At 37.8% G+C, this 12,479-nt stretch overlaps 1 protein-coding gene across 1 annotated transcript; it reads left to right on the top strand.

The window, feature by feature from the left end:
• Window positions 1–363: 363 nt before the first annotated feature.
• LOC106059012 (cyclin-dependent kinase 5 activator 1-like) lies at window positions 364–2,639 on the top strand. Its single transcript, XM_013216539.2, has one exon. The coding sequence runs from the start codon at window positions 718–720 to the stop codon at window positions 1,588–1,590; it is 873 nt and encodes a 290-aa protein (XP_013071993.2). The 5' UTR covers window positions 364–717; the 3' UTR covers window positions 1,591–2,639.
• Window positions 2,640–12,479: the final 9,840 nt, after the last annotated feature.

The following is a 12,479-nucleotide window of genomic DNA, read 5'->3' as shown; positions in this document are numbered from 1 at the left end:
TCAATATAAAAAAAACAACAATTCTTTAAAGTATATACACAAAAGACAGTTATCTCCCTTACTCCATTATCTATAATTAGACCTGTCCTATATTTTTTTCGATTATTGGTTCGTGTTGCTACCTGGCTAGCTAGTGGAATGAGACATGTAAAGATGGAAGAAATCGATAATGCTGAGAGCATTTGCAGGATTGGCTGGAAGGATGGTCCCTGTCATGGTCTCCATGGCAATGACGTCATCACACATTATGCTAACAAGTACCAGAAATGGATTGCTGGGAATCGGGGGGGGGGGGGGGGGACGACGAGTGCCTTCGCTTGATCTCTCGCTTTCTCGTCGCGTCTGCGACTGCCACCAGCCCAGACGCCATTACTCTGAGTCTACAGATGTGATAGGCCTGTCGCTGTGTTAAACCTTTTTTTTTATTTCTTTCAAAAAGGGATATATTAGTGATATAATAGTACATTGTAATTAGCGATTGTGACAAATTTCTTGTTTTTTTTCCTATTATTTTGAATCAAATGATTGTTAATATTAAGATAGACCACTCTTGACTAGAATGAACCGATGGCTCAGGCTGGAGAGACGGTTCACATGTTGATTTCGATCTGTGCCTGGTGAGTCATCCAGCCGCATAGCTGCACAGCGTCAAGTTGGTTTTATCTGGGGCATCGCCGCCATTAAAGCCACTTTTGGTTGTCTTTTATTCTCGTCAGCATGGGCACCGTACTATCCCTGTCTCCGCCATCTCGGAGGCCCCTCAGTGAGGACATCAACAGCTACAACTATGAAGTGCTCAACAACAAAAACAACAACAATAACAACAACAACAACACCAAGGAAAAAAGCTTTAAGCGCCACTCCATCTTCCTGAGCGCCCTCAGCTGGAAGAAGTTCACAGTCAACCCTAAGAAGAAAGACAAAAACCTGATGAAATTGTCGAATTCAGTTTTCTTGAACGGGACGAAATTCGACACCAACTACAACATTGAGAACTTTAACCTTAACAACTTTCAAAAGTCGGTGTCATGTTACAACCTGAAGGCTGCGCCAGAAGAGCCACCAGTTCCAGTGAAGACGACCTCCATCAAAAAGCTTGAGAAAGCGCCAAGCCCTAAGCGCACAGTCATCCAGGCCTCAACGTCGGAACTTTTGAAATGCCTGGGAGAGTTCCTCAAGCGGAAGTGCAAGAGGCTAAAGCGTTTCGAGGCCTCAGACGCCATTTTGTGGCTGAGGTCGGTAGACAGGTCGCTCCTGCTGCAGGGCTGGCAGGACATTTGTTTCATCAACCCTGCCAACGTCGTCTTTATCTTCTTGCTGGTCAGGGACCTGCCGTCCAACGACCTTCTTCAGGAGCACGATCTTCAGGCCTACGTCCTGACCTGCCTCTACCTGTCCTACTCCTACATGGGCAATGAGATCAGTTACCCCCTCAAGCCATTTCTGGTGGAGGAGAACAAAGACAGGTTCTGGGACAGGTGTCTGCTAGTCGTCAATAGACATAGCTCTAACATGCTAAGGCTCAACCGGGATCCCGGATTTTTCACGGATATTTTCAGTGAACTGAAGACTTACTCCCCTTGTATATAGACTCTCCAACCGCAAAGATCAAAAAAATAGTTTACATCTAGCATTGTACGTATTCACATGGTTTAGAGATTAATGATTGCAACAGGAGAGAGTTACGGCACGCTGTTGTCACGTGTCAAGAATGGACCAATCGTTTTTCGAGATCAAATTTCAAATGTATATTTGTGTGTAATATCCCATGGATCTTGGAACGTAAACGGTTTCGCTGTGCTGGTGTGTTGAATTGTCTATTTTAAAAATTAAGATAGACCCTCCCCTACCAAAAAAAATAAATAAAATTCTAACATATCACAGCCTTATCAGTATCAAACCTGTTTTAAAGAAAACTCAAATTTAAAAGTCCGACTCGGAACGGAAATTGCCGAGCAATTAATGGAGTTGTTTCTAAAGATAGCAACATGAGACGCATTGGACATATCTACTATGTGTGTTGACATTGAGTTTTGTACTTGTTGTTGTGTTCATATGTTTAACCTTGGCTATGAAATATGTAATGTGTCAGTTGAAGGTCATTTCAAGGTCGTATACATTTTTTTTTCGTATTTCAAAAATTCTTAATTTCTAAATTTACTTGTGTTTTTTTTTTTTTAATATTTTATTTATTGCATTTTTACAAATGTTCTATTTTTTAAATTTCTCAAGTATATAAAATGTAGTGTCTTTTTGGAATGACATATCGTTTAAATATATATATATATATATATATATATATATATATATATATATATATATATATATGTGTGTGTGTGTGTGTGTGTGTGTGTGTGTGTGTACATGATATGTAATGTAGATAAACTTGAATGGACACATTGATACTAATCAGGTCAATGAAGCGAGCTAATTGAACAAACTACAAACATTTACCCTTGTACATCGCTCTGGATTATTTGGTTTTCATTTCTGAAAACACCTGGCCAACTGTACTTATTTCTCTCTATTCAGTTCTACACCAATGCCAGTGTTTAACAAATTGTAACTCCTAGATTTTAAATGCATGTATATATATAGTTTTGAAATAAATATTCTTAAAAATATGAATGTAAAATATGTTACGCGGTGTGACCTTTTTTAAGTTTATTTAGTTTCTTATAATTTTAAACATCATTGATATTTATTAGGTCAGAAGAATCCTGCATTAAATTATAAAGATTGCTTGGCAAAAATCTGCCATTAATGCAATATAGCGCAGTTATTATTTTAGATTATAATTAATCAGATTATCCGGAAAGTATTTTGTTTATGAATTCTCTCATGTTAATTTTGTGCCATTACTTTAAAAGAGAGAATGTCCCAACGCTTTGAATGTGTCTAAAATAGGGGCAAGCTGATGGCTAATTTGTTGTATGTTTAGCTGTATCGTACAAGAGTGGCCCATATTTTGTATGCTTTACATTTTCAGGAGAGATTGCATTGTATTTCATTCCCCCTTTTTTTCAACTTGAATAAAATGATATTAACATTTTTGCACACGGCCCTACATAAACATATTTACTCGATGGTCCCCAGCTTATTATTGGAGGGTTGCCTGGTCGTGCGGTTTGCGCGCTGGACTGTCGTTCGGATTTATCGATGGTAGAGGGTTCAAACCCTGCCCGCTCCCATCCCCCGTCGTCCTGCGGGAGGCTCGGACTAGGAAGTAAACTATCTTCAACTCTGAGGGAACATCCGAAACATGTGAAACAAACAAACATCTTTTATGTTCAAATGTTCACTACAGACAAACTGTAGTAGTACTAAAGCTGTTCAAAATCTACTGTACAGTCCTTAGTTATTGGAGATTTTTTTTTTTTTTTTTTTTTTTTTTTTTACTTATAAAATAAAAATATTTTTTAATGTTCCATTTCTTTAAGTATTTCAATTAGTAGGTACGAGGGGCTCATATTGGAAACGGTGAAGATGGCCGAGCAGTAATTACAAGTATTTCAAGAGAACAATGTCCTCTTTTTTTTTTTTTTTTTTTAAAGGAAACCTCAGAATTTGCGCTATTCAGTTTTAGCTTTATCATCATAGGAATCCTTGGGCCTTATGCCTCTTTTCTTTGCCTCTTTTTTGGGCTTTATGTGCCTCTTTTATGGGCCATCTTGCCTCTTTTGTGGGCTTTTTTTTTTTAATATGCTTTTATTTGTAAGTTACCATAATTCACAAGTATTAAATCATAAACAATTGAAAAGTGATTAACCTAAAAATATAATAACAGTAATAGAAATATTATTTAATATCAAAGACATACTACCTAACCAATGAACCCCCTAAAGACAGAAAAATGATACAAGTATACTCTACTCCAGAACAATCAACACAACACATAGCGGAAAATCCAGTAATTGTCTAATTAAAAAAAATTGTTGAAAAGAAGTGTTGATAAATTATGCTTTTTTGTTTTAAAAAGGGTGCCTGAGTTTAGTTTTAAATTTTTAGCATTGCAGAATCAAAATTTTAAGCTCCTCTATTTGTAACTTTTATTTAGTTGGCCATTTTCAGTCTAACGTCCTTGACCTCGTTTAGTTTATCTTGAAAATCTCCAGTAATTCAAGCGATCTGGTAAAGTAGGTTGGACACTGGTTATATAACTATGTTACCTATAACAACATTGGGTGGCTGCCTGGCCGTGTGGTATGCACTCTGGACTGTCGTCTCGATGGTCTTGGGGTAGAACCCATACGAGCCGCCCCATCCCCAGCGGTCCTGCGAGGAAGCTTGGTCTAGGGTGTGATCATCTTCAATTCAGACGGAACATTCAAAACATGTAAATCAGAAGAAAAAAATAGCACGTGACAACAGCTCACGTGACATATAATTATGTTCAGCTTTAGTTGTTCTTTGATATTGATGCGAGATTACATTATTAACTCTTTCTCTCCGTAATTATTTACCACATTCTGGGGGAATCAACGTTGGTATCGTCAGTTAGGAGAGAAAGAGTTAAGACTTTTCTGGGATTATTATTGACAACATTACTGACATACTTAATTACCTTACTACTGACATAACTGTTGACATATGAGATTACATAATTGAGATTTTTCGGGGGAATGATTGATGGCATTCTTATTGGCATGATTGTTCACATAATTACATGATTATTAATATGTGAAATTACATAATTGAGAACTTTTTGGAATGATTAATGACATGATTATTGACAAATATTCACGTGATTACTGACTGTTGACATGGTGACTGGCGTGATTACTGACATGACTGTTGACAGGATTATTAGTGTGATGAATCATTGATCGTGTCTACATTTAAGGGTTGACACTTTAACCATTGTGAATTTGTACATAAATATTTTTCTTTCTGGAAATGTATTTTAATATTTATTGCAGATACCAAAACCTTTATTCTGGCATCTGATTAGCTGCGGCATTTTTACTTAAGTGTGATTGGTTAATTTTGTACATTGATCTGCTTTTTTTGATTGGCTGTTGAAAACTGATCTCCTAATTTAACATGGCTGTGACGTCATTTTTATTTATTTTCTAGAAGCTGTGTTGACTTATTTATATCTATGTACTGAAGAAAGATGGAATATTTATTTTTAAAAATATGTGTTGATCAAAAGATCATCAGATGTTGACCCCTCATGTCCTTGACATTGGAATGACCAAACGACATGTACGCTTTTATTCATGTACTTGATAACTTGATATAAAACTAATCTGTTGGGACATTTTTACAACATTTGTTGGTGTCTTTCACTTAGATAATCTACATATTTTATATTGTCTCATCAAAAAAAATGAAACTTTCAGAAATGAAATCCACCAAAAACACTAGGTTTTGTATTTTATAAAGAAATTTCGATAAATCAAATAAGAACATAAAACTAAAATATTATTTAACCTTGGTTAGGCCAATAATAGAATATGCATCCTCTGTTTGGGACCCCTCAACTCAAGAAAACATTAAGAAACTGAAAAAGATACAAAATAGAGCAGTGAGATTCATAACAAACGAATAATCACATTTGACTAGAGTAGACTTTGGTAAAATCACTAAATTTAGAAAGCCTTCAGGACAGAAGACTCAAAAGTAAAGTAGCAATTATACATAAAACACTGAACCATAATCTTCAAATACAAAAACAAATTAATAAAATACTCTGAAAGACACAAAGATAAAGGCACATACCTAGTCCCATATGCTAGGACAAATTTGTACAAATGCTCCTTCTTCCATTACGCTATTAGAGCATGGAATGGGTTGCCTGGGCCAAACCCTGCCCGCTCCCGCCCCCCGTCGTCCTGCGGGAGGTTTGGACTAGGAAGTAAACTATCTTTAACTCTGAAGAAACATTCGAAACATGTCAAACATTTTACAAACATTTTGTGTTCGAGTCAAATTAATCCACACTTTTTTTTCAAATATTTGTAATTTTAATTGTTTGGAAATGTTTTGAATGTAACAATAACTTTCAAAATTAAAATTTTTATTTTGGCAATAAGTCTCGAACAATCCAAATAAATTATGTCAGAAATATTAATAATTGAGGACAATAATAAAAGCTGAATTCCTGCCTGGACTGTCGTTAAGGGTGGTGCCGGCTCAAACCCTGCTCCTTTCCTTTTCCTGACGTCTGACGGGAGGCTTAGACTTGGAGGTATAACTTCTGGAGGAGCCCCTGAAACGTAAAAAATCAAAGAACAGGACAACAACAGTAATGACCAGCGGCCAGACTCCATTGGGAAAACCTATTATGATAATGAAGCAAAAGTACTTGTAATACTAAGCAACAAAGTTATAAGCACCAAGAGAGAAGGTCGTCTGCTTAATTTACATCTATAACAAATATGAGTAGAGAGTAGAGTCCCCTTCCAGACCATGCGGTCTATGGGGACGGTGATGTTTCTTTAGCCAATGGTTAACGAGCAGGGTGTCAAGTGACCAGCACAACGACCAACCGTCGTTACTTTTCCACAAGTTGGTGGACTCAGGGGCGCCCGAAAAATCCCGAAATTCGAAATCCCAGTCTTCACCGAGATTGGAACCCAGAATCCCAGGTTGGGAAGCCAAGCGCTTAACTACTCAACCGACGCGCCCACTTATAACAAATAGAGAAGAATTTTAAACTTATAAATAATTGAGTGGACAAGTTCACTATTGTTTCCAATATAATTCGCGTCCATTGATTCCTGGTATGTAGACTAATTATGCATATTCAATAAATCAAATAAAAAACACAGAATTTTAAATGAATACGCTTAAATGAACAAAATTCCCGAGATGCCAAATATCGTACGGTTCCTTTTGTCTCGAAAGGCAATGGATGCGCCCAAAAGAGTCACTGGTTTTGGTTTAATCTTGAGACGGGTCAGAGTCTGGTGTGGCTAATCAAGCCAATTCTACAACGGCAGACTTTGCCACAATTCGTACATGTGTATGCCTCTGATTTAGGGCTAGCGGACAGGGCAGCTTTCTTTTTTTCCATCTTGATTAAGGCCGCTTCAATTCTTTTGTTCTCAGCAAGGGTTGTCCCAGCACGCACAGTCTGTCTCCATGCACTCCGGTCTTTGGCTATGTTTTCCCACATACTTTCACTGATGCCTGAGGCTCTCATGTCTCGCTTGCAGACATCTCTATATGTTAGTCTTGGGCGGCCCTTGGGTCTGACTCCTTCCACAAGCTTAGCATATAAGATATCTTTCGGGATTCTACCATCTGGCATGCGGGTGACATGTCCGAGCCAGGGAGTCAGACTAACAACTACAAATAATTCAATGGTATTATAAGTGAACATCCATCACGGATTCCCATCTGTGGTACGTATCTAGTCTTCACATTTTCCCTTGCAAATTCTCACGTGACGAAATAAGCCAATCCCTGATACACAGATATGGCCACGTGTCGGGTCTCTGTAATTACCAAACGACACAGCATTTGTCTCCATCTTTCTACTTCTGGTGTGAACTGGATGAAATAATGAAGGTAATAATTTTTTTTTAGTTTATTTCATAAATTTATTTTTTACAAACCAAAACAAGAGCATACATTCAATCAGTGGCGTATCAAGGGGTTTTCGGTCCCGGGGGGGATTGGCTTGGTCTCGTTAGGGGCCCCTGCATTTTGACATTCTTCATTATTACATGAGATGATGGCGTAATATTTAACATTTAATGAAAAAAAAAATTTGGAGCACACATTTGGGGGACCCCCTCAAGTGGTGGCCCAGGGGGGGGGTTCAAATTTTCCCCCCCATCACCCCCATCATAGCTACGCCACTGCATGCAAAACACAATTGAACCCTTGTTAGACCAATACTAGATAACGCGTCCTTAGTTCGGGATCTTTCGACTCAAGGAAATAAAGAAAGCCAATGTGAGTGGATCATCAAATTAAACAAGAGCAAAACCTTTACAAAAGATCTCTCTAACCGGGGACGCTGCTGCATCTGCGTGGCGAAGTGAACAATTCATTCTAGAAGATAAAAAAAAAATTACAGCTTTTATCTAGCGTTTCTATCATGCTTATAGCATATCTGGGAGAAGGTTTTCCGTGCTGCCTTTAGGCGCTTAGTAAATACAACTCTGCTCGAGTCGGGTGTTGAACCTCGAGGTCCTTCATAAGTAGCCAAGTCAAGCCAAGTTCAAGCGTACTTAGCTTCTTGACCACGCGTCCCATTCGACTTAATAGTATCATATTTGAAGACATTCTAGAACAGACGTTTGAAAAGTCACGTAATCCTTAGTCCAAACAAGCAAACAAATACATTTCGTTTTACAAAGCTTATATCAACTCACTTTGTCTGTCTCTCTGGTAAAAGTTTGTACACAACGAGTTATCTCTCTTTACTCGAAGCTATTTATAGCATAAAACATTTAAAATCTCGGCCGTAACAAATCACTAAAAAAAAATTAAGTTTTTCTCTAACCCAGTACAGTCACACACACACAAAGACACACAGACACACACAGACACACAGACACACACACACACACACACATATCGAATTCTATCGGACAATATTTCATTGCAGGAAATCGTATAGAATGACGTCATATTTAGAGTAAGCTGGAGAGACTAAAAATAGAAATCTCGTCCATCCTCCCACAGACGAGACCACACAACAAGGGAACTTACATATAGAGATTACAGATTGAAAGGAAGAAACATAAAGTAGCAATTGCTCAGTGTGGGTGTCAACATGGCGCGGAGATTAGGATCAATACCCACCAATCAATGCGGTAAATTAACTCGGCGGTAGACGGCTGCCTGGCAATGAAATATTTCTTTCTGAAAAACTTTCAGCTAAGCGGATTCCATGGAAGCTTGTGATAAACTTAAAGAGTTATCGTTCCTTTATGACTGTTCCGCAGCGATGAGACCAAAGTTATTTATTTCCTGTTGTCACGAAATGTACGCGTCAAGGTCTCGAGAGACGTGTAAACAGGAAGCGCACTAATACATTGGTTTCGAGAATATTCAAGTTTTTAAACAGAAGATTGGAGAATGAAAGTCAGTTAATTAGAAAAGTTTATAGAATATTTCCTGTTCAAGAGGTTTCTTAAAAGCGTCCAACATGTGATCTAAATAGTGTTAAATTTTCGTCTTTAATATATAGAAAATTTCAGTATTTCATTTGGTAAAAAAGATTTTGACTATTTTTTCACCAAGACTGTCCTAGACTAACATCTCCGGCAATACTTTTAAGTCATTATATAGGCCTAACTTCCGCAAATGATTGAATTATCTAGGACTATTTCCTCAAAAGTGTTCCTCGGAACCCTAGTGTTCCTCGAGGCATGAATAGGTGTTCCGGGAACTACTGGAATAATTAACTAGTAGGCCACCACACATGAATGAATGCCTCTAAAAAAAAATAAGCAAAGTGTTCCGTTAAATATTACGGATGTGCGAATGGTTCCGTTAAATATTACGTATGTGCGAATGGTTCCGTTAAATATTACGTATGTGCGAATGGTTCCGTTTAATATTACGGATGTGCGAATTGTTCCGTTAAGAAAAAAGTCTGGGAAACACTGATTTAGGCTAACGCTTTTCACGTATTTTTAACCTGGGGACCATCTTAAATAGTCAAAAACCCGGAGACCATCTTAAATAGTCAAAACACGGAGACCATCTTAAATAGTCAAAACACGGAGACCATCTTAAATAGTCAAAACTTGCCCACGGACCCCCTAATCCAAAAAGCTACACAAATGAATAGTATACCAGTTACAAATGTCACAAAAACAGCAACATCCTGTTCTAGGAGATAATAACTTTTGTTTGAAGTAAATTAAATAAAATTGAATGACATTGAGATGTTATAAGTGTATTAATGGCCGGCTCAATCTTATCTTATCTTATATAAATACAGACGTTACTTCAAAAAAGAACAGTAGCAACAACCTGAGATGAACTCCTATTGAAAAATCAGAGCAGGAAGGACTAGTCCTCCCGTAGTGCTCTGGCAAGAAACTTAGCCGTCCGGCGTAGTGCCTCATAGCTACCATATAGTTTGTCCATCGTGGTTCGATGATGACCACTTTGTCATCCAGGGGGCTGAGGGCTTTGCACTGGGGTTTTGTGCCTCCTCATGTGGCTGGTGAGACCTATGTGAGCCCGGAATGTTCGGCCGCACACTGGGCAGGTTATTCCAGCTGGAGCTAGTGTCGTTTGTCTTGCTTTTCTTTTCTGGCGTTTTTCTTCTGCCAGCGTTATTCTTTTTTCCTCAGCATAGCTACCATACAAGTCGAGTGACTGCTCAGACAGGTCCCCCCCCCCCTTAGCTCGCAGAGCTGGGGACACTCGTACAAGACATGCGACACTGTTTCGACGCTCTCTCCACAGTGACGGCATCGGGAGTCAAAGGGGTCTGCGGACCACAGTTTGATAATCACTGATCTAGACCTATGGGGCATCAATAACAGTGGTCAAGTCACTATTAACATTTGGTTCATTTCCCACAATTCTTGCACTACACAGGCACAGGAAGTCTACACATTGTGTCAAGAAATGGGCGGGGGGTGGTGGGGGGGGGGGGAGGGAAGTGGTTTATACACCATGACCTGTTCTGGTTTGGGAGAGATTTTCTTATATATCGAGAGGGGGTAGGATTTCAATACTACAACCTTCGATCAACAAAGTATTTGTACAAAGCTTATATATCAACTACTCTGTTTGTCTGTCTGTCTGTCTGTCTTTCTTAAACACATTTTTCTCCCACTTCCCGTTCTCGTATCAAGTTGGAACTTTCCAAAACAACACAGGAAGCAATTTAAAAAAAAAATAGGAATTAATTCTTATCTTATCTTATGTGATACAGACGTTACTTCAAAAAAGAAGATGATTACGTCCTACGCGTCATGCATTCAGTCATGCATATTAACCAATGATTTAAATTCTGCAAAGTCACTGGTTTTCCTGGCTGTCTCAGGCAACCCATTCCATGCTCTAATAGCACTAGGGAAGAAGGAGTATTTGTACAAATTTGTTATGGCATATGGGACGAGGAATGTGCCTTTATTTTTGTGTCTTTCAGAGTATTTTATTAAATTTTGTTTTTGTATTTGAAGATTATGGTTCAGTGTTTTATGTATAGTTGCTACTTTACGTTTAAGTCTTCTATCCTGAAGGCTTTCTAAATTAAGTAGTGGTAATTATTTCATTTTGTTAGTTATCGAAAAAGGCCAACACATCTTACAATACTGAGATATATCGCTGTAAATATGGAGTTCAACCCTTTAGGTAATTGTTTGAAGTATATTTGTAATACATGAATATTATTACGTTGTTAGTTTATGTTAAATCGGTCCAGCCGCTAATGGTACTATGTGTTACTCGTTTATATCTCTTAAATTGTATTTCTTTATTGGTAATTTATATTTGAATATTATTTTAACACTTTACTTAAAGTAACACTAAAGACCACCGGGTAAATGTTCTCACGTTTCAGTAGGTCTTTGACACAGGTGACTGAACCTACTAAAAGTCTATTAGTATCGCTTGCTTAGGTACCTGGTCAGCTGTGTATGTATCGACGCTGTGGGTAGTGTCCATTCATCACACTGGACACGTACAAGTCTACATGACTAAGGAACAGATTAGTTTACCAGAAAATCGTCAAGTCTGAAGTATTGTCAGTTTCAATTGATTCATGGGGCTACGATACGTTAAGTGTTCTATCACTGGTCATTTCACGTAAGGTATCCAGTAAGGAGGAGTGCAGTATATCACCTGGCTACTTGATCCTATCCTTGCTTTTATCTACACCGGTCCCTTATTTAATGATATTTTAGAGGCTTACTTTGACCTTTAAAATATCTAGAACTATTTACAATTACAATAAGTGAATTAGTGATACTACATCAATGAATATAGAACAAATGTAAAAAAATTTCTAGTAATCAATAAATTAATTTTACTTATTAATCCCACTTTTAAATTCTATTATTCATTTTACTTATTAATCTTACTTATTAGTAGGTATAGTTCCCACACACACACACACACACCATCTGTTTCTGTGGCTTACGTTTAACGAGGGTGTCATATGGCCAGCATAACGACCAACCGCGTTTTCTTTTCCCCAACTATTGTTAGGCACCCATTAGAGAGGGATTGAGGCGCCCTAAACAGCCCAATATGTGTTCAGAATGTGATGATAAGAATGTAATAAGAATGTGATGATAAGAATGTGATAAGAATGTGATGATAAGGATGTGGTGATAAGGATGTGATAAGAATGTAATAATAAGAATGTGATGATAAGGATGTGATGATAAGGGTGTGATAAGGATGTGATGATAAGGATGTGATAAGAATGTGATGATAAGGATGTGAGGATAAGAATGTGATGATAAGAATGTGATGATAAGAATGTGATGATAAGAATGAGATGATAAGAATGAGATGATAAGAATGTGATGATAAGAGTGTGATGATAA

This window comes from Biomphalaria glabrata, chromosome 1, assembly GCF_947242115.1.
Source record: "Biomphalaria glabrata chromosome 1, xgBioGlab47.1, whole genome shotgun sequence".
Lineage (NCBI taxonomy): Eukaryota > Metazoa > Mollusca > Gastropoda > Planorbidae > Biomphalaria > Biomphalaria glabrata.
The sequence above is the reverse complement of the archived record's forward strand: the minus strand, read 5'-3'. Positions and strand labels throughout refer to the sequence as shown.